The sequence below is a fragment of the Nesoenas mayeri genome (assembly GCF_963082525.1).
Source record: "Nesoenas mayeri genome assembly, chromosome: 2".
Taxonomy (NCBI): Eukaryota; Metazoa; Chordata; class Aves; order Columbiformes; family Columbidae; genus Nesoenas; species Nesoenas mayeri.
The window spans coordinates 116716162-116743200 of record NC_137543.1 but is presented as its reverse complement, the minus strand read 5'-3'; the positions used below and the strand labels follow the sequence as shown (position 1 = coordinate 116743200).

General features: G+C 35.6%; 1 protein-coding gene across 1 annotated transcript in view; it reads right to left on the bottom strand.

Moving 5' to 3' along the window:
* ULK4 (unc-51 like kinase 4) overlaps positions 1-27039 on the bottom strand; it is a gene marked incomplete at both ends in the record, with an annotated part of 236773 nt that overhangs the window by 45021 nt on the left and 164713 nt on the right. Inside the window, 3 exons of the mRNA XM_080338597.1 lie at positions 12348-12533; positions 20498-20596; positions 24265-24431. Of these exons, the coding sequence (XP_080194723.1) occupies positions 12348-12533; positions 20498-20596; positions 24265-24431 (452 nt within the window). The remainder of the gene's footprint in view (positions 1-12347; positions 12534-20497; positions 20597-24264; positions 24432-27039) is intronic.

The window sequence follows — 27039 nt, the reverse complement described above, 5'->3', positions numbered from 1 at the left end:
GGGTCAAAAGTTTGATTACATCATTACTAGGTTCATCTCCCATTTCAAACAGTTTGTTAAAAAGGGAGGGAGGATAAAGACAGAATACAAGCTTTAAAAACCAAAAACCTACTGGTGCTAGCTTGGCCTATAGGAAGACTATTAGGCTTCCCATGTACTTTAGTCTCCTATTTCACTACATTTCATTTTCTTGAAATGTACAATTGAAAGAACTTAAACAGAATTTAAATTGTTAAACCAAAATACTTAGTATCCTACAGAATTTCTGCTCCCCATTTCTGCTCTACTCTTTGGTCTCTTCTTTCAATCCCCTTGTAAGAGAAATAATTTTTGCTAAAATTAAAGTACCTAATGATTTGGGATGTTAAACTAGAGAAACTTTTTGTAGGCTTGATATGCATGAGTAAGTAATCAGTACTTTCAGGAAATTAGATATCCTTTGGAATCTCTGCAACTAAATTTGGAAAATTACAGTATTTGAAACCCTAGTCATTTTAGAAACTTTTAGCCATTATGTGGAAATACTAAAAAGTAAGACAAATTATAATTTAATGAGAATATTCTAAAGGATTACAGAACAGTATATAAGCCTAATAAGCTTATATACACAAGAACATAACAGTATGCTAATGTAATTATGTACTCTTGAGATCATAAATAGTTACGCAAAACTGAAGTGCAAAGTTGCAAGAAGGGGAAGAGAATCTTGCTGAAACCTGCAGTGGTCAAAATGTAGGATTAGAGTAGGCATTTTAATATTCTTGCTTCTCCACATTTCAATATCAATTCCCATAAAGCTTTCAGCTTCATTAAAAAAAAAAAAAAAGCTTCAAGAAAAATTGGAAGCATCTGGTTCAGGAGACAAGAATCAAAAACATATAAGTAGAGTTAGAAATATAAAGTAAAATAGACATTTTGAGAAAAGGATCCTAACAAATATAATGGTTATGGCAATATAGACACTAGAGGACTCTATAAAATCATTCATTATTAAATAGCATCACCTTCAAAATGTAATATATATTCCATCTTGGAACTACAATTACATGAATAAATTGCATGAGCATCTCTCTGATGTCATCAGAGCTCCTCAGTGGAGCAAAAGTCCACTCAAGCAATCCCGAAGGCATATTATTTAAATCTTTCAATGACAGCTGTAATTTGCTTTTCAGCAATAATAATTTTCCTGACCAAGCTAAAAGAAATATTGCTATATTAGCAGAGTCGAGGCCACACATATCTGAGAGCTACATGGGGCACAAATTAATCTTAGCCATCTTATAGTCATAGACTTTGAAAATAAATATGTAAGTACACCCCCATTTATATTGCAAATATATGAACTGTACTAAAGGTTTAAAACGACAAGAGAGGGCCCTGATCCTTATAAACAAAGATGCCTTTTATGCTTCATGTAAACCTGTTACTTTATCAAGTGTGATAAAAAATACCTTTTATAGTATTTAAATACTGGTAACACTTTGAAGAAAAGTAGTAGTATGAGAATGTGTTAATATACTAATTTCCAAGGGAATTATTTGATTGTGAAAGATTAATTTGGTTTTGTTTTTTAACTCCAATCTGCTTTGTCTAGACTTTTTGCTCTAATCAGAATAAGGAACACACACCTACTCACCAAGGGATCTTAGATAAAACGTTAAGGCTTACTAAATGGTACTTTACCAGTAAGCTCTGCAGAGCTTTTCAGCTCCGGCACTCAGGGCCAGCAGCACTGGGCCCAGGCTCCCCTGGAAAATCCTGCATTTATGTGTCCCCAAGACACTGCAGGGAAAACCTCTGCCTGGGGAACAGGTAGGGAGTCCCGAGCCAACACTCCCCTGGAAATGATGGCACCTTGCACGAAAAGCCACAGAGGAAGCAATCAGGTATTAACATAATAGAAAAAGCACAAGGTATTCTGCCTTGGTTATTTTTTTTTTGGTCAGTGATGAAATGGGATAACAGTACATTGCAGTTACAAATAATGTAATTTGTTAAATTATTAGTCCGTGGACCCCAACGTTTAGTACACATACCTCACATCACATATATATACACCTCACATCATGTATACATGGCAGATTTTTATACACATGTTTTGTTTAGCAAAGGTAGTAGCAGGTTTTGACATCAACTATCTTCTTCAGATGCAATTCTAATATGCAATAAGCCTATTCATTACCCTTACTAAGGTAAAGAAGAGATTTTTCATCCACTAAGTACAATATTATGCACTACGGAATATACCATTTTGACTTTTCAATGTATACTAGAGTTATGCTCTGCAACAGGTCTCTTGCAATTAAGTACACCACTATATCCTTAAAAAAAAAAATAATTGAAGCTATTTGATACTATAAAATTACATGCATCTATTGATCCATTTCTAAATAACTACTACATCTTAGCAGAGAAAGTACTCTTCTATTAATATTAAAGGATTTAGGTAATCATCTGCTTTTAACTAGACTGAGGATTGTATGTCAGCTCCACTGCTATCAAAATGCCCCCTGAAATGTCTAAAAGAGCAAGCTGTATAAGCAGAGGAGACCTGGCATGCAAATTCTGAGACATTCTTATGCTGCATCATATAAACTCATCAACCAGGCATTGCATCCAGGAGAAAGCATCTGCTGTATGAAATTTAGGACACTAATTCACAGTCCATAGAACACTGCATCACTACAAATTAAATTTGTTATAAATTTATAATGATGTTCATATAAAAACATTACATTTTAGTAGTATAAAGAAGTGACAGCACTGGGTACTTTATAAATGTTTAACTAGTAGTGTCTTCATAATTTAAAATGTTGAGGTTTCAACACTGGAGATCCTGGATTGCATCACAGTTTGGATTGGGGGGGATCAGTTACTGTAGAAATCTACTGAAAGTCTAACCTCAATGCACACAAATGCTATTTTTAAACATAACCTTGTTTCAAAACACTTACGTGAATCATAGACTCATTGGAAGCTGTGCAGCTTCATACTCATGAAGCCCAGATAAAGTTACCATTGCCAGGGATTAGCATGGGCCCTCTGTTGGGCAACTTCAGAAGTATGCACTTATTGTTAATGAGTACGTCAACCAACCATTAGATGTATGAGATATCCAGGGAAAAAACTTCAAGTGTTTTGCTTTCTTTCACTGCATTTATGTTTAGACTAATGCTTCTAAAATAATTTTCACCTTTGATCTTTCCAGTAAGTTCTAACTCCTTAAACACTGCCTTCCTTTTCCTTCATATGGTCAGATTGTTTGGTCTCTTTACTACAATGAGCATACTTTGGTTGTATCTATGTCATATTTTTACTCACAATTTCCATCTGACAGACAGCCCACATACAAAATGCCCTATCAATATATTTGTCTCCATTGCTTAAGTTATGTGCCTCAGAGTCCCACATCTGCACTGCTTGATGGCCAAGGACTGTCTTCCTCTTCAATATACCCCTTTAAGCACTCCAACTACATTCCCTGTTTAACTGTATCCACATATTTGCTATTAAATCAAGCTCTGTGTAACTTGCAGATTTGCTCATGGCAAGATTTTTGAAAACACCTGCTTATCAGCAGTGCTCCAGTCTTATACAATGAAGAGGGTAAGGATCTAGACAAAGTGAAACACAGATGCCATATTAAAGTGCAGAACTAGAAATACATTTAAAAAAATCTATATATAGAAACATTGGCAAGTAAAATAAGGGAGCACTGAGGATTAACGTAGACAATGCACCAAGGCCTTTTAGTCTGGCTGTCCAGTACTAGGTGATTTAGAAGTCATGGGACCACTCCTTTCCAGACAGGAATCTGATTACTACATTAGATTTCCTCCTGGTACATGGTAGTTAAAATTTTACTTACACACTGAAATGTAATGGACTATTTCACCCTCAGTAAACTTGTCAGCAAGGAGACTGAGTTTAAAAGAACAGACATAATAAAAAAGGGAGGTCTTGTTGAATGGTTTGCAATATGAGTTTGCAAAAAGTCACAGGAAACCTGTTTTCCACGTGTACCTGTATCTCATTTTCAACATGGGCAACAAAATCTTTTAAAGCTCTTTTAGTTTCTGGAAATGGCCTTATATGAAGACTACATGAACACCAAGGATTTTTAAATACTCCTATGACCATAACAATTGAAGTTAGGAATAAAATGAAGATACTTTTGTATTATTAATCAGGAGCAACTAGTCAAATTCCCATTCCTGCTTGCACAGAACTGAACACTGCCCAAGGATCCATTATAGACAGGATGGTCATCTTCAAATTGAATTATTTCCTATTTGGGAGAGTCCCTTTCAGGCAATACCTTCAGCTTATTTTGAAGACAGGAAACAAGCTGGATTGTTCTTGGGAGCAAGAAATGCCTTTTTACTTTGTTTGCAGTGAGTTTACCACAATGAGGTCCTGGTCTACAAGCACTAATGCAATTCAGTTATAATAATAATGAAAGCAGCAACTACTGCTCATACACTGCTATTAATGTTACAGACCCAAGAAATATGTGCAACCTGGTATTAATGCTCAAGCTGAGAAAATATTTTTAACAATTTAATCCCATTTGACTAGTGTTGGTAGATCCTCTTAGAAAAATATTGTTAATGTTTATTACTCCTTATCTAAGGACCTGAAATATTTTGCAAACATTAAGCTTCGCAGCAGCTTATAAGGGCTGGCAAGTAATATTAAACACAAAGCTGCTAGGACAAAGTAGAAAGCAGCAAAAACAGGAGCCATCCAGCTGTGTATTAGAAAGTTGTCAGCATCAGACAAACACTAAAGAAAAATGAAGGAAAGCCACTAAAATAGCCCTCTGTTTGAACTTCTGGGTTGGGAATGGGAGAATTCACTATATGATTTGCTAGCAAAGCAGGTGTTTGTCTATGTGGTGGAAATACCAGAGGAAGGGTAGTGTGCTCTCTTTGATATGGAGAAAGCACTTGACAGTTACAATAAAAACACTGACAGCAAATTAGTCATTGCAGAGGTGTAAATGTATAAAACAAAACAGCACTTCTAGATTAAGATAACCATGGATATTCCAGACATATCACCAGCTGCAAAAAGGTGGGAACTAAATCACATGAAAAGTTGGAAGTCCCAATTAATATTTCATTAATCAAAAGCTTCCAAACTATAAAAACTGTTGTATACCCTCCAAAATGTTAAGTTAATCGTAACAAAAATTCCTCATCATTTGACCTTATGCATCACTACTTAATGTTCTAATTTTACCACAGGTTACGTGAAACCTAGTATTTTTAGTAGAACAGGCTTGTGGAGTACAGTGATCAGCTAAAAAAACTCAGACTCAATTAAAATAAAATTTTAATTCTCACAGTTATTCAGAATTTCTTGACACTTTGAGTTAAGAATACCTCACATACAAAAAGAAAATACACTGTGTTTATGGTTACACTACACAGGGATACAAGCTATACCACGTAAATTGAATTTAGAGCAAGTGTAGTCAGAGAAGTATGAAATTCACACAGCAGAAGAGCGTGCTGATCCAGCCAGAAATCAGCAATCCTATAAGCCTGGACAGTCAAGATTTAAATATTTGCCTTTTCTATGAGAAGAAGTAAGCAAAACATTCCTGTACCATCTAGTGCTTTGGGTCAAAAAATAGCAAAGTTTCCTGTGATCTGGTATCAGCCACAGAACTTCTGGACAAGATCAAAAGTGACAAGACAAGGGAAGATAAGAATTCCAGGGACTGCATCAGTGACTGAGACTTACCCATGGATACTTATCCTGTTTAATTTCATGAGACAGAAGGATAAGTACTGGAAGAAACCCCATCAGTATACAAGTTCAGAATGCTGCACTTAAGAATTCTGGCAACTGAAAGATGTATATTGTAAAATTCAAAGAAGTAAGTGAAGAGGAGGTCTAATCAGAAACAGAGAAGACCTATCAAAATTCTTTCAGTACTCTAACCAAGCGTGTAAATCTAAATACCAAAATATTCTTTCATCTTCATCAGTGGAAACCATAGGATAGAAATGCCAAAAAAATATAAAGCCAAGGACAGTGTCACCATATTGTAATTCTCAGCATCCTGAAAACACTCCATGAGTTGCACAAATTATAAACGAGCCTGAATTTAGCCCTTCACAAGCTACATAAACCAGGTACACAGGTCATTAACATGCACATGCCTCCAAGCTGAAACAGTATCTAACCATTTCAGATGAAAAATTGAAAGTCTTATTGAACATATGCAGTGAAAACTTGTATCCTGGACTTTGAAACACAGAATGTAATTAGTCAGGTTAAAATTAACCATGTATAGTACTACAAACAATGTGACAGGATCTGAAATAAAAATCAACTAAAATATCCATGTCGCATCTTGTTATGCTAAGTATTACTAGACATACACAAATAAAGTTTTCATACAGTACTTTAGAAAAATGCTTTTTGAAAAGCTATGATATTGTTAATATCAAGTAAACAATTATAAACTAAATAATCCATATTTTAGGACTTGGTACTGCTCATAGAATGTCTGAGAAGAACCTGGTATATTATTAAGCTTTGACTATCCAACAATTACACTTTCTCATTGATTAAATTATTTCCTTCTTAGTGCTACTGAAAATGCTTTACTTCAAAAAAAAAGAAATCTTCCACCATGGTTTAAAAATAGAAGTATAATGTATGTCATGTTACAAAGTGGGGGAAAAAAAAGTTCAAAATACAGCTTAAGTGATATTTTAAAAATCTATCTAAATTACTGAGACAAATTAATCAATATTGGCTTAATCGTCTGTTCATTAAACAACAAAGTGCAGCAAAGGGGCTGCACCGCAAGAAAACTGTGCCCACCAAATCTTGAATTTGTTTAAATTATATAATACTAGCTCTATTTAAATTATTGTTTAATGGTTGGTTTAATTATATTAGAGTAGTCATGATTAGCTGCATTCATCTTCTGAGTAAATTAAACCAGCTTTTCTGAACTCTTCACTGTAAACTCAATATATTGCTTCTTGACCAAAGGCAAGGGCCTGGCCCAGCAATTCCAACTCACAAATATCCCTGCTGACTGCTAATATCCATCAGGGACACTGTAATGTTTTGTTTTGTTTAAAGGAGAGTCATTAGACTGCATTGCAGTCAAACCATATGCAAACTCAAAAAGCTACACTGAAAAGCTTACTTTGGGACTAGGTTAAAACCCAGAATGGAGGAGGAGGAGAGAGGTCCCCCTCTTGCCTGATTTTCTTCCTCTATGTCAGGGTACGACAAGGCTCTGAGTGCCATGGCGGATGGCTGCTATGTCACTGCAGGCCCCGAAGGCCTCCTCAGCGCTCATCTCTGCAGACTCCAATTTCATTAAAAACCCCAAAGCAAAGGCCTGTCTGAGTGTGCAAACAGAGGGAGCTCCACTGAAAGTCAGGAAGGGTGAAGAGGCATTACCCTTCCCGTGTATTTGCTTCTAAGCATTTTGAGAAACCCATCCTGTTTATGATCTGCATACTGTATCTTGATGCTGATTAGCTTTTTTTTCTTGGAGGGTGATATTAAGTTGTTTGTATCTAATGAAATGCCTCATCCTACCCCAGGCCATTGCTCTATTAGACTGAAGCCAACAAAACATAGTCTATAAAGAAGGGATGCAGGTTTGGTAACAACTTGAAAATAAAAGACTAATACTATTGAAGGGTATAAATTGTTCATATAAGAGTCAGCAGATTTTTTAAATATATGTAATTTAAGGAGAACATACATAACAATGTGTACGTTTATAGTGAGTATACCCATACATGTCAGTAACCCATAAGTAACTATTATATTCACAGTCTAACAAGTATCCCTGTTATAATGTTATTCCTTAGAGCAATGGAATAGTATGGATTGCCTTAGTAATTAATGAAATTAATTAAAGGCAGGCTTAAAAGAGTCAGGTTAGGAGAAAGACACATAAGATGTTTTTCTCCAGCTAACTGAGCCGATTCCAGAGCGCTGTGCTCTCTCGGCAGGACATACAACAGGTTTGGGCAGCTTTGTAAGGCTCTGGGAAGGCAGATTCTGCTGGGAATTGCTGCACAAGCACCTCCTTGTGGCGCTGAATCCTTGAAGCTGATACTATCTGAAAATTTGTCAGGATTTTGCTTCAGCTTCTTTGAGGGAAGCTCCCTGCAGACACACTTGCAGGAATCTATTGAGGAGCAAATCTCCAGCAAGACATTCAGCTTCGAGAGGGATTGCAGAATTGCTGCCCTAAATAAAACATTTGTCCTACCTGGACTGTGTATCTCTTCAAGCTCTAATTGCCTTTCCCCATAACACATGATCAGTGACTAATATAACAAGGACTTAACCAGGGAACTATCACAGTAAAAATACATATATTTTAATATACAAACACACAACTGTCAATTCAAAATATGTGAACTCAACACACCTCTGCATAAGACTCGATGATATTGTTACTAATCAGCGTGACAGAAATACTTCGGGACACATAACTTGAATGATATTTTAGATGCAGTGAACAGTGGCTCCCCAGGCTTTGGTTCACTGGAAACAGGATATTAAGTCTGCCTGCAGGTGCACAGCGATGCTGGAGCTGTGACCCAAACTAGCAAGGAGAGCAAATAAGTGTTTCAACAGTCCTACAATTAAATTAATAAAACTTATGGAATTTTGCTACAGCTCAAGTATTGTCATTCTAGTCTTAACATCTTTACTATGCAACCTAATACAATCTGAGAAATCCTTACATGTATCCTCCAGGATATCTAACATGGAGATAACATCCTAAATGTCTTAGGTTCTCACAAACAAGGTATGGAAAACTTTTTGACCGTTAAGATATGAAAATTAGTGAAAATGAGGTTCTAGAAAGGTATCAGAAGAAAAAAAAAAAAAGTGTGATTTGAGTGGCATTCAAATATATTTTCTGACAAGTACTTAAGGTAAAAGTCACGGAACAAAAGTTCACCCTCCACAGTGAGTGCAAATTTGCTGGTTAAAGCCTGATGCTTATTCACACTTCTCAGAGGAATTTTTCCTTGTTGCTAGATAGAATAAAAAGAGTCTCCTCTTGTTTTGAAAGCAGAAACATTTTATTTGTCAGTACTCAGCTGTAATTTGACAGTGATTATGCGCGTGCTGGATATATTGGTCAGTTCAATAAAAATTCTGGTGATAATCACGTGACTTTACCTTACATACTAGATGGTGAATTGAGATGTCAGGTACATTTTTTCCTCTAAGGAAAAGAGAAATTAAAAACTTCTCAGTAAAGCAGGCAAAAATTGAACTGTTTGCTTCCCAAATGAAAATTTCCTCCACTTCACAAAGAAATACTTTAATCTAGATGATTTACTGGACTGTGACAAGATGCACTATGTCTCCACAGAAGAGATGAAGTGATAAGATAGTGATTTCCATAAAGGGTGGCAGAAGAGGCTCCCAGAACCAAAGAATAGGACAAGATCACACCTCTGACGTCACTGATTGGTGACACAAATGCTGCTAAAAAAGATGAAGAATATCTGAATAGCAATATTGTCTAACATAAGGTGAAGCAACCAGAACAAGAGAGTTAGTAAAAGGGCTGAAGGGGAAAAACCCCAAACCACCAAACCCTGTTTCTTCAATCCAGTAATCATATTCAGTTTCCATCCATTATATCAACGTCAGTGATGGAATATACTTGAAAAAAATGATTGGTTAACTGGGGCCTGACAGAGCCAAAAGCTTTGAATGCTAAGAGGTGATTATAAAACAAAACAAACAAACAAAACCCAAGACAGACAGCTAATGCTATGTCTTTAAAGCTTTTAAATGATCCTCACCTACACAGTTACAAAAGTTAGTGCAAAGCATTTTTTTTCTGTTTTTTACTCTTAATGAGCTTTTAAAAGGGGCTTTTCATGGTGATTCCTTTAATAAGTCTATATGCGGATATTCCACACTCCTCCTAGTCTGGTCTATATCGCCTCCTCAAACTACTGGAGACAAAACTTAATGAATGAATACTACTAAATTAAAACAACACACAGATATAAGTTTCCATTTCATCCAGGTAAACTCATCTTGTACATCAAGAAATTCTGTGACTTGCTTTAAATTGAAGACTGAAATTGAGACACCTGCCTCCATTGGCTCACTGGAGTCATGTGTAACAGTTGGACAAAGATGAAGCTAGTCACACTGCTATGTCTTTTCATTATTTCCAGAAATACATGCTATAAAGTCAGCTATAACATAAACACGTTGAATTCTTTTTCTATATTCCTGTCTTATGTAAGCAATACCTGTGCCTGCAACATCCAAGTTCATATGACCGCGGATCAAAAAGATGCGTTGTACAAGCACTAATCGGCAAGAATAGAAATTGGTGTGCTTAATGATCCCTCTATTCAAATACTGCTCAGATATTAAAAAAACCAAACCAAACCAAAACCACATACTGCTCTAGGTTTCAAAATTCAGCATGAATAGTTGATGTGGGCTGAATCCTTCTTAAATGGATATGATTATATTTCAATGTCTTTTGTGAGTATGACAATTTTGACAAGATAATAATCTCCTCTGAACACGACTTTTTAAGGTTTAGAGAAATAATGTGAGATTTATTAAATAATCTGTCAAATTATCTATGAACCCTACTTTCAAAAGAAATCCTATGATCTCATTAAAATAATTACAGAAAATCTATGCCTGATATTATAAATAACAAGTACCAGTATCACTGGTATACAAAGGAGAGATCTCAAAGTACAGGAACTTGCAAAGTTAAAAAGGTGAAGGCGTAGCTTTCTTCTCTTAAGATAATCAACAGAAGCTTCTGTGTTAAATATCCAGCACGCTAGGTCAAATTTTGATCCATAGTCTTTAAAATGGAGGGAAAGGAAACAAATCTGTAGCTATGCTAAAATCAAATAATCTAGGTATGTATATTGCAGCCTTGATTTTCTTTCCTTTCCTCACACTTTGTCGCTTCTTTTATTGCTTTTGGGGAAGAGCAAAAACCAGAAGTACGCAGCACAGCAATTACAGAGAAAGAGAAGCACAGGTGCGAGCAAAAAAATCAATAAGAACTGCCTTTAAAAAACCATTCCTAGAAGTCTCTTTTCAGGAACAGCATGAAAAATAATGGAGTGATACCTGAGAGGATGTCAAGAATTAGATAGATTATTGATTTTAAACATAATATCAATTTTAATCTTATATATTCATGCATCTTTTAGGGAGAGATAGGACGGAGCAAAACTGGGAAGAGGGGTACGGCATTTACTTCCCTGTGGTGTAAATACAGCAGGAAGGAGAAAGAGGACAGGAACAGCTCTAAAAGCTCTACAACAGGGGTGTCAAACTAATTTTGAGCAGGGACCACGTCAGCCTGGTGGTATTCACACAGTCTTAAAATCACATTTGGCCCTTTGAAGGCAACTGCCAGGCTGATGCGGTCCCCACTGAAAATTATTTTGACATCTCTGCTCTACAAAAAGGGTTGCTTCATCTTAACTCTGAAAGTAGGATGACTCCTGCTGCCATTGATTATGGCCTTACTCTAACAGCGAGAGCTGCGCTTGCAAAATTCAAGTGTCTTCTGCCTCTTACATAGGAGAAGTCACCCTCTTTTAATTGAAAACTCCTGCTCTGGAAGAATAAAGGGTGAAGTAATCAACCAATGCAAGGAGACAATGCAGGCAAAGCTTCTTACCAAGATACTTCAAGATAAAAAACATACTATTATCTGAATGTCACAGATACAGAAGGTTTTCCACCTAAGCGACTGGAAAGACACAAGACTGCTGTCATGTTGCCATGTGAAAGCACAACAGTATTGAAACCCCTTTCCATCAACAACATCACCAAACTAATATCCACTGACTGGCACTCTGCATTACAGCCACTCCAGCAGAAGTGATCCCTGTCGCTCAGTGAGAACCAGGAGTCAACACTCTACGCATAAACCTATTTCAAGTACAAAATGGCATTTTATTTACCATGAAATCAAGTACTGTGTTTCTGAACAGCTATTTAATGCTACAAGGTTAGTTCTTTCAGAAGGCATTCAGAAAATTGTTCCAATGCTTCATAAAGCTGAAGTACTAAACAAATATATAAATAACAGTTGTTGAAATAGCTGAATGATTAACTGAAATAGGAGAAATCAAACAATCATTCCATAAAAGATTCTTCCAGAGAAGTTAGCAGAAATTTAAAGACATGAAATTTAACTTCACATATTTTGTTTTCAAAATTCTTTTATACTTTGTTTTACTTTAGGAGGAAAAAAACACTCCCAAAATTATCCAGTGATATAAAAGAAACATATGGACTTCAAAAATGTTTAGCAGCCAACTCACCAATCTCTTTATAATTCTCAACAAAAGCTTCAGTTTTCGTGGATCTTTTTTGGACTTCAGTACTTCAGCAAAGCTGTCCATGTTTTCTGGAGACATACACTCCTGACTGCTCCCTCCGTACAGCTGAACCAGCAATGATAAGCACTGTGAGGCGCTCTCAAATATATCAGTATCTTCACTGGGAAGCTAAATATGAAAAAACAAAAATTAAATTGGAATTTCAGAAAAAGTGCATATCAGTGGCGATTTGGAAGAGCATTAACATTTGCATTGTGCCAGGAAATAATGATTTCTAGTCAATTGACTCAAAATTCCATTAAACTGAGCCTAATAAAGTGATGAAAACACAAGTAAAATATATCTGTTCTTAAGCAGCAGAGTAACAATGCCATCACTACGATTCTATCAAATAGCAACATCATAAAAGCTCCGAAAATGTTGCTCCCAACTCTGTTATTTTCAGGCAGTATATTTTGCTTTAAATAGAAGCAGTAATAGCAGAAAGTCTTATTATAGCCATCATGTCTAATCTTCTACATAATGGACGCCATACGACTTCATTTAATTATTTCTACATTAAGCCTATGGCTTCTGGTTGAGGTAAAGACTATCCAGCTATTTAATGGATTTTAGGTGGTCACATTGGGATGTACATTTTGCAGATTTTAAATATTTTCTTGAATTCCAGATTTTCTGCACTCCTTTGAAGAACAGACACTGGAGCAGGCCCTAGCCATGGGATGGAAAAACTCTTTCCTAGGAAGCAAAATTATGGAAAAGATTTGGAGCCATGGCTAATAATCACCTTTAAATGAGCTTCTGGTGGTATGACACAGCTATCAAAATTATTTTATTTTTCTTGAAAGTACAGTCTGGAAATAATGTACAGGTATTATATTCTGCTTGAATCTGACACCGTTGGAACAACAACAGGAATACAACACCTAGTTTTAGTGCCGACAGGTCATGAAATCAAGTGAAAAAAAAATCATAGAGGTTTCTTGGGAACAGGCAAGAGGATGACAGACTGGAAAACATAACAGAAAAAGTCTGAAGGAATTCAATGTCTACAGTTTATCAAAGGGAGGGTTAAAGGGCACTTGATCACATTCTCTCAATTACATGTGAGAAAAAGCAGGCTGAGGATAGGTTACCTCCTTTACCTGAAGAAGGATTGGTAAGAGACGATAGCTCAAAACTTTAGCAATTCAAATTAGAAGGAAGATAATACTTTCATTTCAATTTTTCTTTCTTTTTTTCTTTCATAAGAGTGAGTAACCACTGAAACATCTTTCTTAGGACTGAGACAGGTTCTCCATCACATAGAGATCATAAAAACATTTTTTCTAAACCAATAACAAAATCCTTTACTACAACAAGGAATTAATTTAGCAAAGTCCTCTGTCTGTGTTATACAAGATCCTAGACTAAATTATTACAATAGCCTTTTCTGGCCTTACAGTCTATGAACTGAACAAAGTAAACCAGTGGTGGTCTTAACCAATAAGGTATAGAAGTATAAAAGCACCTCATCAGTCCTACTCAGTTTTTTATTCCAAATACTATTTAAACACAAAGCTAGATTAAAGTACAGTTAACAGACTATCTTTACTGACAATAAAAAAGGAAATAATTTATATCATCTGTCCAACCATTTATATAACATGCCCAATCATTTCAGGAATGATTACTTATTTAATGTGCAGTATGAACTTCCAAAGTTTTTTTCAGTTTAAGAAAAACCCAGTTACTTTAAAGCAATCTTGGAACATATTATCAGACATATACTCCTTAAATATTCAAGAAGCAGTTCCCCAGGGATCTGTATGCAAATATAATCCTGTTTTCCATTAGCTTCATAGAGCTGGCTGTTTAAAACAGACTGAACTGAGATGTAAGCCCTGAATACATAGCTCCAAGACATATCACATTCTATTTGACCTAATGCTATGCAAGTGACAGGACCACTGCAGCTATTTCTTCCACAGTTTTGCTATATGCTTTTTTGTCATTCCAAATTAAATGCTACCTATTTGATCGTTTCCTTTCCAACATCCAGAATTATCTAATAACATCATCAACATAAATAGCAAGGCTAAAAAAGAGGAAAAGCTACGAACAGTAACAAGCTTTACAGTTCCATTTATACCTTCAACCCTTATCAAATAAAAAAAGAAAATCCACTGATCTCACCAGGGGCTTTGAGACAACTTGTATTTCTCTCTCTGAAAAAAAATAAAATGCTATTAGATAAAGGAAAAATTAAACTACTTTAATGTACCTCTCTCACCCCTTTTAAAAGCAGCACTCTAACTTACAGTCTGTTACTAGATCAGTGTAGACAGGTATATCAACCACTCCCTGAAGAAAATCACAGTACAACAACTATATTCAATTTGCAAATGTTGTTTGTGGGCTAACCAAAAATGAAACATGAAAAAAATCAGTGAACATTTGGATAGATATGTCCTTGCCCTGGCATTGCAGTGGAGGCCAGTTCCCTGGGCTCCATAAGCACAAAATCCCATGTGTCCTCAGTCACCACAACAGGCATACTTGGAAGCGAGACTGTTTTTCTAAGATATTCACTAAATATCATAGGAGCGGAAAAGCATCAGTCTCTGCAGAGTACTGTCCCTACAACAACCTTGTGTGAAGAAATACATAAAGCACCACATCCTTTGAAGTTCTGCCTGACACCAGGAGGGCACATGACTTTCAAGAAAGCCAAGGAGCACACCCAGGCTGTCAACGTTATTCCCAAGGCAGGCTGTCTTCAGCAGGAGTCCCCAGGTAGTGAGATGACATGGATGAAGGAACTAGGCTTGAGTCAATGGCTTTGCTTATCTCCTGGCATGCCCAACCTTTTATCACTCTTGCCGTTGTTCTTTGTCCCCTCAACAAGAGAAAGGAAGACCCTGAATCTCTCCATCCAATATGCCCTGACATAAGATAAGCTTGCTCTTCACAGGATATCAAGGATACCACCCTCCAAACCTAACCACCAGTATCAGTCCAGGGTTCACAGTACTTGCCAGCCATGACATCATTCTGTTCAATGACAAATGCCAATTAAGTCCTTCATTGCCTGTCGTACTTCAGGCTCTTCTGCTCTTCTGTTTGAGTTTCAGTGCTATCTAGAGTTTGGGGAGAAAGTTGCTGTCATTCTGGAAAACTGCAGCATAAAACAATAACAGCATAGGTCTTGGATGAATAGGAAAACAAGCTGAGAATAGGAAAGACCATATTTACTCTGGAGGGAATGAGAATGATCGCCTTACAGTCTAACCAATCAATAATTAAGGTGGAAGGGGAACTCTCAGCAATGTTGCTATTTAAATATGTCTGCATCAGCATTTTTCTCTATTAACTCTCACTGTTTTGCTGTTTCGCTACCGACAAGTAGTGATTTAGATGTCAAAAGTCGTAAGTTGGTAACCCAAAATTTAACAATGGCTGCCAGTCACTGTTAGCACTTCCATTAACAGTTATAAAGATTAGAGGACTGAAGAAAATTGTTTTTGTGAACAAAAGCAGTGACAATATAATATCTCTAAATACAGAAAACCAAAGAATGAAAATTCAGCTTTCAAGTAAATAGTATCTCATGTCTAATAAGAACAGCAAAGCTAGAATCATGTTTCTAGACAATGAATATAGATGGATGGTTCACCTCTTAATCAGTTGGAACAGTGTTCTGACTATTTTTCTAATCATAACAATTACATTTGAGACGAAGAAATATATTTCAAGTCTTTGAAATGCATTTATAGCTTTTCATAACAGCAGCTACTTAAGTTTTTGTCCTTTCAGGGCAGGAGAAACCCATGAAGAACTCAAGTTCTAACTCTTTAAGAAAATATCTGGCCCTTATTATTTCATAATTACAGGAAAAGTCTCCAGTGGCCTTTAATTATTTTTGCTTTATCAGCCTTAGAGGGGATTATGGATTCAGGCCTTGAGCAAGGTAGAAACATTAGTACTCCCTCTTCTTGCAGGTGTTAATATTCTGGGCTAGTATATAGCTTGAAGAAAATCCAGCACCTTAAAAGAAATTACTGAACAGCTAAAGTCTGCCATTCTCTAACTCAGAAATCTAGACATATTTTTCACTTCAAAATTTTAAAATAGACTTTTGGTCAATGAAGCGTGTGCATTACTTTTTCCTTAATTTTTATGTCCATGTTACAATCTTGTGTAAACAGGCTCATAACATAAAATTCTACTTCTCTTCCTTTCTAGATGGAACCTGCTCTGTGTACTTCAAGGTTATTGTGGTGAAGAGCAGGAAGTTTCTTGTTACTACACATCTATATTGCTGCAGTCTGTTGTCAAAAATGCCTTCATTTCGAACCGAGTTGCAGCGTGTTCATGAATTGCAAACCATTGCAAGAAACGTGTGATCAGTTGAGCTGAAGTGGCAGTTTTCACACTGCTGGAGTTGTTACAGCATCTAATTTTAGAGCTACAATGAAACTGTGTGGATTACCCAGAGAGGACACTACTTCAGTGCATTAATGAGGTTATACATCGAGAGAGTTTATTATGGTAACAGAGAGCTGTTCATTAGATCAGTAATGTGATTACAGAATGTGCTGTAAAGGAAGTATCATTGGGAACTATAGGGAAGACGATTTTGCAAATATTAAACAAAATGTAAAAGCAAAATATTGATATTAAATCTGTTAACTTTACTATTATATTCTTATCAGTAAATATGCATGGTTCTAAATGAAAGAAAATACTATATTTTGTCTTAGGGCAAAATCATCATCCTCCTACTTAACAGAAGATATTTTTAAAAACAATATATTTTTAGTTAGTTTGGCTCCAGGCTAATTGCTGAGAAACTAAATTCCCATCCTGAAATTCTTTGCTTGTGACAATATATTCTTATTTCCTCTGATGTGTTTTTGTTAAGGTTTGTTTGTTTGTTTGTTTGTTTGTGTAGTGTTGTGGTTTTGTTTGCTGCTTCTTAGGGTAGCTCTGTGGAAGAGAATTCTTCAAATATAATTCACAGATAACTTTTCAAATACAGTAACAACAATACATTATACAACCCATTAAATAAACAGATGTCTTTCTACCCTGGCTGCAGAACTGTCTGTATTCCTAAGAAATGTGAAATTAAAATTCTACAGTCTACAGGGTTATCATTCTTGTGCAGTCATTATCCTTATTCATCAGCAAATACCTTCACAGCTCTGAAGCCGAAGCCGGGCACAGCTGTACAACCAGTGCAACGCAGAGACAGAAAGGCCCTAGAGGAGATCCTCTCATTCATCCATGTGCACTGAGGCTTCATATTTGTCCTCTCAGTGTTTGCACATGATTAACTGCTCTTTCAACAGTAATATACAGAGCACAATAACCAACTGCACTAGTAATACTATAATGAAGAGGTCTGTCATCAGAAGACAAGGAAAGTTCTCTCCCAGCAGACTGACAGGCTGCAGAAAGGACTAGAAGACCTACACCTAGGATCTAAATCTAGGATCTACAGAGAAATGAAACTCCTTTTCATAGGTATTGGCAAGGTTTCTGAAAGTTTCTGAAAATCCACATTGAAGGGATTTCAAAAGTAAGTAAACATTAATATTTTTTTTAGTAGAATGGTACATCAAAAAGTAGAAGGTATTTTATATCTTCTATAATCGCTGGAAATTTCAGTATAGTAATCAATTTACATTTATATTCAGGTGGAGAAACATTACGCGAAAATCTAAGTGTAATTAACTTTTAAACACAAGGCTGCCGAGCAGAAGACTAAATGCTCAATTTTGCTATTATTGATCAATTAAAGGCGGGTTGATAATGGGATTAAACACTGAATTCTCCATATTTGCAGTGTTTTCTGCATGACAGAATTTGTAATTATTTCTTCTTTCTCATTCTTAAAAACTCTGAAGTTTCATTTACATGCAATCTGGGTTTCCTACACTTGTTTGCTGTGCCCTAATTGATAGACTAAATCACAATTACAAAAAGGAAAACCTGATGCTAAGTTTTTAACTTTTTCAAGTTTAAATCAGATTGATTTTTGAGGGATTATTAAGAGAGATAAATATGTAGAACATGAGGAAAATAAATAAATAGATGAGTCAAGGGACAGGAAAAAATAATCTACTTGTGGGATATACATATCAATGAGGGAAAGCAATTATTCAAAGTGATATAAGAAACTATAAATTTCAAACCAGAGAAAACAATATCCTAAATAGCTTAAAGTGGTGGTTGGTTCAGAATTTAAGACCTCCATTATCTCCAGAAAAGTTCACAAAGAACTGAATGCCTCAAAAGGACTATGTAGACATGCAGCTCAACAAATACAGAAAATCACAATTGCCAGTTCCAGCTTATGTAGGCCTGAGTCTTTTTGAGGGGTGGGGAGCATGTACATCTTGAGACACCCACTACACTTCACAAAGACCTGGTCTTATTTAAAGAGATAAACACATAAAACATTTTAAACAAGTGGATCCTAAATGTTAAAATTATTATTTCATTTTTTAAACTTTTCCAACATTAACAGGAAATGTTTAATACACCAATGGGCAAAGGATGTATAATTTAACAAACCCAGCTGAAATAATATCCATCTATCCAACCAAGCACATGTGTGTAAAGAACACCACATACACATTACAAGAGAAAATCTCTCACTTTTATAAAATCTTTAACAAAATTCAAACCCAAAACCAACCAAACAAAAAGAAGTAGCACCAGCTGTCTTTACTCTTTAGCTCTATGTTAAAATCAGCAGATTTCAAAGAAGCATTTTGAAAATACGAGAATTTATAGAAACATAGAACAAAGCAAAACCTAGCGGTAATTTGCAACCATACTTCTGAAATACAAGGGCAAGTCAGAATCTAATCAGTACTTGCTAACTGTACAATTATCTTATCCTTTAATTAAAAAGCTATAAAAGACTTCCAGGTGGTACAGGCTGAGTAAAGCTTGGCCTCTAATTTTCCGTTCTTTAGAGAGTTAATGGAATTTAAATTTATGTCTAATTTTACTTTAAAGGAACCTTTGCATCTCTTCATATCTTACTAGTTATCATATATAGTGACTAAAAAAAAATAGAAAATAAATTAAAATAATTGATAAAGATGAAGTATTATATAGTTGAAATTCAGTCACCTTGGTTTAGGTCATTCAGTGAATGTTTCCAAAAGCCTCTGTCAATGGCTGCTTAAGATAAATCCATCAAAGGAGGACTTAACAACAAGTACAATACCAAAAATTAACAAACACATAATCACACTGTTCCCCAAAATAGAAGATGACAGACAGTGCTAAAGATAGTAAAAAGGCCACAGGTATTCATATAAGAACACATCTGAAAACTTATATTTTGATGAAAAACAAAAAAAATCCAGGTCCAAAAGAAAAGACAGTGGATCTAAAAATACTTTTAAGTGAAATAACCTGGACAGGACAGTATGATAACGTCACATGGAAATTCTCACATGCCGTGTTAATGAAGCATTCCTCTACTACAAGTTATTATCAAGCCAAGACAAACCTCTAGCACAGTATGATGGAGGCTGAGCTGATGAGATGCATCAGGGCCACAATGGAGCCCTCTGTGGAGATTCAATGCAGTTGTGACACCTCGTAAAACACTGTAACAGATTGACTTTAAACAGACAGACTGTATAGATACTTACAGGTCACCAAGGACCATTCCCACTCTTAAATCCCCCAGGATCATGTTAAAAAACAACTAAACCCTTGAGAAAAACTCAGAAGGCTCAAAATCAATAAAATAATTTTCCATCCTCCCTAATTGCAAACTAAGTTTACTGACTTCTCTAAGGGTGGCAGTACTTCTTATTTTCAAACTCTAAATATCACCCTTTCCCTCTGCATTGATCACTAGTCCATTCTAAAGGGCTAAAATTTGACTATAGCTATGTATCCCTACTGAGCATCTTGAGCTTGACCCTCGTCTCACTTCTATGCTTGACATAGACTTACTCTGCAATCTATAATTTCTTAAAAATTATTAGAATCCTTCGTACTAGGTGGGAGCTTATAAACAATAAAAAAGCTAGCAAGTAGAGTTCTAAGATGTTAAATTCAGTTGAATAATTCAAACTTCAGAAACATTCCAACAGGCTTACAAACAAGCAAATTCTCACCAGCTGAATAAGCAGACTAATTAGGTCCGTCAGGGGTTTATTGATAAGCAGAAGGTCTTCAGCAGCCTGCGTGTCCCCTCCTGTGCCAGATTTCTGTGCCTTAATAAAATCAGGAAAAATAAAAAGCAACCTTGGTGACTGTTCTGTTATGAGAAACAAATTAGGTCCATTAGGTGGTCAAAGCTTGAAGGAGACTTGTACACTCTTTTCTAGTTAAGAATTCCTGGGCTCCCAATGAGCAGTTACACTCCCTGTGTCTGTAACAATAAGCACAAAGCAAAAAAGACTCATGCTGTCATGTCCATTTTGCACAGGCTGAATATATTGATCCACATGACATTTCTTCAGCGAAATGGTATACACTGTATACGCAAAAGAGAGCTCTAAAGCCGTAAATTCTTTATGTATTTGTATTCTCTTTCAATATGACATGCCTGTTTAAAGTTCAACTATTTCCTTTTTCTTCATCAGAAACTGTTTTAAGTTCAACTCAAAAAAATCAAGGTGACTGAAAAGTTAGGATTTTCAGCACTAATGTCCAGTTTTGTCCTTCTGATTCCCTTCTTATCCTCAAATATTCAATATATTATAATAATTTATTTTTTAAATAGGAATAGTAAAATCCTTAAGTGACCAAATTCTGTTATATGATCTGCTACTACTTGTATTTCTGATTATCGTCATCCCCCTTCATCAAAACACACCGTCATCCTATACAGTGCTATTTGGGATGCATCCCTGCCCCAGCACACCAGAAAGGTCTGCTTGCAAGATTTTTCATTTAACTTATCTTGCAGCAGCTTTGGACAACAACCCTGTACAGTCTATCTGCTAGACGAAAACATAAACATTTTGTTTAAAGAACACATTTAAAAATCATTTTGTATTGTGCTTCATTTAAAGCTCAGTCCTAAAACCGTCATCCAAGTGTAATACTTGAGGATTTTCATTTGGTTAAGTGAACATAGGAGCAGGTCTCCCGAGACAAGAGACATTAATGCTGAAGCTCCACTGTTGATATTGATGAGTTGAAAGGACAATGCCTTTCTTCTGGAAATAATTTTGAAATAAAAAAGAGATCTGAAGAGTTGTTTCTCCAGGTAATAAGGCAGGTTGGTACGTCCTTCACTGAGACTCGCTGCAATGACCTAGAATGCTGAAGTTCAAGAAGGGTAATAAGAGATAGTGCAGAAAAGACAAAAAAATTGGAGTGTTTATATTAATCAAGAATGGGAAGTAAGCCACCTTCACTTCAGCAAAATTTACAACAGCTTTTTCTGGTTAGTGCTTGGATGAGAAGAAAGATATCCTCCATTAGGGATGTTTGACTACTTCCTTTAACTTTTATATATGTAGTGTCTTTGGAAAGAGAATTAACGATACCACTAAAGGAATTATACTTTATATAGTATATATAAAGGATACACACTACACCATGCTTAAACCTACATTAAGCCACTAAACAGAATCCACTTCTCAAACAGAAATGGCAAATTACTTTCAGCTACTGTGGATCACCTGTGGAACATGTGATGATTAAATTGCTCCAAAACAGATACGCAAATTAATCTGAACTTTTATACTATTTCCATTAAAACACAAGTACTTGGACCACAGAGAGCAAATTCTTGCTACAGTTTCTGTGTAGATGGTGGATATAGTTATCAGCACTATTCACCATAGAATTCTGTAATGCAAAGGAAAAGTGGTGTCATGTTTTGCCTGTGCAGCTGAATAAGGTTATAAATTTATATATAAAAAGCTTAAATAAAAAGGATTCAGGTAGAGGTGGTACCATCTGTAAAAGTCAACTTAAGCCTCAAAAATGGATAATATGAGAAAATTGGATTCTCTATTGCAAGTTCTGTTTTAGAAGGTATCTTATTCAGAAGGTTGTTACGAAAACATTCCAAGAATAGTTATCACTACCTTGCTGCATTTAGGGCCACTTGGACACTGGAATATTATGTAGACAAATGGCAAATAGTGGTCACCAACTCATGGTCATAATTCAACAGGGCGCATGTATTGAGAAAGCTATAAGAACCCACAGGGGCCCTGTGACAAATATTGTCAGGTACGTGAAGGCAAGTAACACTAATGTAAAATCAGTTTTATAGGGACAGAGGGCAGAGTTATGTTTCAAAGTTCAGGTTTCCAGCTGCCTCTTTTTACTCATTAGCCTTCCAGAGCAAAGCAAATTATTTTGACTAGAGATGGACAAAACTGGAGCGGGAATTTTAATGCGTCAATCAGCTACTGTAATTAATGCAAAGGCAGAATAGAATTTGGCTTTGAATGTATAGATTTAATTTTGTATCTAAATAAAAAGCATTAGTTTAACTAATAACACCAAATCCATGTGAGAGATCCTCTCTCCTCACATCTGCCCTCCAATATAACTGGCCTCACCACTGTTGCATGGAGCGTAAGTACAGAATTTAGCTCTCTGTGATTACATGGAGCGCTGCCAACAATATGACAATCGGCCTACAAAATTTGAAATGCATTACAAAACCTGCTATTAGAGGACAGAGAAAAAGACAAGGTATTGTACCATTAGTTCTAAATTAAATTTTTTCTAAAAATTAAAAAAAAGACACACATGTACACAAAAAGCCCAACACTTCTTGCTGAAGTGTCTTCTTAAAATATCAAACACAATTAGTTATGTAAATTCCTATAGAAAAGAGAGCTCAATTTTCAACATCCACTTCATACAGTAAAAAAAAACCCAACCACACAAAGCAAACACACACACAAAACCTCAACCAACCAAAATTTAAAAACAACAATAATAATAATAATAATAATAATAATAATAATAATAATAATAATAATAATACAACCACTACCAAACAAAAAAGCACACCACCATAAAAAGTCCACAGAGGACCTTTTCAGAATAAAGAATCCATGTGCTGAAATTCAATACAACCTGGCTGCAACCTTTTGAATCTCTGTCCTCCAAATGTATTGGACCCAACAGGCTTCTCTGTTTTTCAGTGGATAATGCCAAAAACATCAAAAACCTAACACGAAGAGTAAGTGTTGTTGTTTACAGTCCAAATACGGAATTCCAGTTGACTAACTTTGAAATTTGACAGTTGAGTTAAAACCAAAGCAAATATTGCTAGCTTAATGCCATGTTTAAAAAAAAGACAAATGTTTTTTCTTCTTTTGTTTTTAAGAGCATTATGTGCAATTTCTTTGCACAGTATCTTTTTGTGCTCTGTTTTTAAGGAGGAGGAATTCTTCCCTGGAGGAGGAAATCCTACCAGTGCCATGATTAGCAGGGATCCAAACAGAAATTTGGAAGACAAATCGATCAGCATAAGAGAGGAAATACTTTTGTCAGCGCTCATGCAGATGTTACATACGCTTTTCAAGCACAGTAACCATGTGCAATTTGCAATAAAAAAGATGCTGTTTTTTACAGAGTAATCTTTTTCTTATAAAATGAATGGAAGAAAAATGCTTCGAACTATCATTGAGCATATATTGAATTAAGCTATTTATGGAGTACAGAAACAAAGGAGACAGCTAGGATCTGTGTTTCCAGCATATAGTGAGGTTAGTAAGGATAGTCTAGCCAAGTTAGTACACGGAACAGTGATCCACAGTTGAAAATGTGTGCTCTTTTCATCAAACCAAAAATTCAATAAAATCAGAATAGTGGGAATTTCATTATCAGTATAACAGGAAGTTCTAAGTTACCTAAGCAAATCGTTTAAGATGGCGATGAACCCAGGAAATCAATTCCATACCTGTAACGTCTGGCGCACAATGTTTGCTGTATACATCAGCATGCAGTGCAGAATGTCAAGTAAGGACAGAAGCAGCACATTTGCTGTCTTGGTGTGGCTTTTATCATCTGCCTCCAAGTACAGAGTCACAGTTTCTATTAGGAGATTACAGATGTGATGAACCAGTCCTACAAAGAAAGTGAGACCAAAAAAAAAGAAACAGACTATCAGGAAAAGAACAATGTAGAAGGTGGCCCAGTTAAAAATAACAGATTAGCATAAAAACAAATTTCACATACATTATGAATATTAAATGTCCTCTTTTTCTCCATTATTATAATTGCTGTCTCCTCTGTTTGCAGCAGCCCATAGAGAGAGCTAAACTGATACAATCAAATTTGCTAAGTACATGGAAAATTACAAAACATTCATTCTTACTTTCCAATACAAAGTGACCAAGTCCATTATATTTGATTTTTATCTATCTTTTTCTTTGAGAGTTTCATAAGGAACAAAAGATACTTTGTTCCTCACCAAGAACATAACTATGTTTGTAAACTATCTTCTTTTAAACTGGCAATTACTCATATTGTGACTTGGGTGTATATATGTAGTAACATTATAGTCTATCAGTATATTATGTTCTAGTCCCCATGACTGTCAGCAATGACTGAAGCATTTCACTGATTTTACTCAAGTAAAAAGACTCCTCTAAAAAGTAATTCCATATATTTTTACATACATCAGTACAATATTAAAGCAGGACATTGTAGAATGCAATACGTAATTACACTATTCAGCTTTTGAGAATAGTCAAATCTGTGGGGTGTTGAACTATTTTTGCTTTGAAAGCTGCCCCATCAATTAACCAAACTTGCATGAAATATTTTCCTCCCATATTCATCATCCTTAATACTCTCCTCAGGGAAATTAAATACAAAAACATTCATTTAGAATACAGTTACGAGTTGGGATTATTAAGACTTGCACTCTTCTTGTATCGCACATCTTTTTGTATTTTCTATGATTACTAGCATTACTCTTCCACAACAGTTTGATTGATGGACTATAGTTCAGGCTAAGCTTTGAATTTCCGATGTTTTTTGTCCTTATAAACCAAACTCTCGAAATTGTATCAGTCTCATCTCACACATTTAATTTCCTCCTCTTTTTTTAAAGTACAATTTCTGCTGCAGTACTGAACATTTCATATAAAAATGCGATAGCACACAGAGATATATTTGAATGATGTCACCCATACTTACCAAGAAGAAAAAAGCTAGACATAATTGTGTGTTTGCTCAACACAAAACTTGTGGTTATTCTATGCCTTTTGTCACCAGGCTAAATTAGAAGAAACCTAAGAAAACAATCTGGTAAGAGTTGGTCCCTATCAAAGTGAGGTCTGCAAAATTGCCTGTGGAGATATGTCCAAGTACATTCTGGTTTTCCCTCTGTATGACCACAAACCCCACAGCCACATCAAAATGAATGAGTCACCCCTATTATTTCTAGATGGCTCACATATAACCCTCAAGACAGCGACTTGGAGACTAACCCTGAGAAGGCCACTTTCAGATGAAGGCATTGTATGGTCATCATCAAGACTTTTTTAGGCAGTAGTCCTCTCTGTATTTATAGCACTGAGTAGGGAATGACTAGTAGTGAATGAAACAAGAGGATCCACAACTCCTGCCTGCAAACCTTTCCCTTTCAGTGTTGAAGAGAATGACTTGTTTATTCCCTTGACTGTACCAGCCCGAGTCCCACACCTGACTCACTCCAGCTGTTCGGTGAATTGAATGCTCAACCTTTTCTTCACTCATAGAGATGTGAATAATATAATCACCTAGATTTTATTCTCTGGAAGTATTTACATTCTAAGGGCATGCGTATTGTCAACCTTGCCTCTGAATATCTGAAATACACTAGAAAATTTACATTTAATTAGATACTGAAATTATCAGTACTAGTGGATTTTATATAAACATATACATGCTCAGAGTTGTACAAAGACATGTATGTTAAATTTGGAAATTTTGGGGAAAACAAAACCAAAACCCCAACTTTTCCTGGACTTAAAATACCTTTGGAAAATTTAACGCATCAAAACTTTATTATAAACACATATAAAATAAAAAAAAACGGTGCTAAATGTTCCCTAACACACTTGATGATTCATGCAGAAATCTGTAAAATGCCTGATTCCACAGATTAAAAAAAAAGACTGAACCCTTGCCAGGTAAGTTTCAGACATGATCTTCAAAATACTTTATTGTGTCAAAAAAAAGAAATTTGGAGGCCACAAGTGTAGAAATGTAAATATACTTCTTGCTTACACCACAAGACAAAATATACATTCTTTGCTCTCAGAAGAGAAAGTTGGAAAGCTGATACAATTTACAGTCACCATGACAAAATTCAATAAAAATTTAACAGCCTTGGCCATTGGCACTGAAACCAAAAGGTAGTTATAAAGTTCAAGGCTCATATGTCTCAACATCCTAAAAACTGAATCTTAAACCAGATAGACTAAAAGAATAGGATGCAATTCTGAAAAAAGGAAGTTGTTTTCGTAATTCAGTTAATCACAATAATAACATTGTACATGGATGTCTATGTTTCTGAAGATACATCGAAGATTTTTTGGTCAGATTTTACAAGTGACTCAAGAACCACATGCTTCTTAATTTGCAATAATGCTTAAAACAATATCTATCTTTAAATAAGTATTTCTGAAACATATTTAACGGACATAAGTTTCTTATGCAGTGATTCTCAACTGTTCATTAGAAA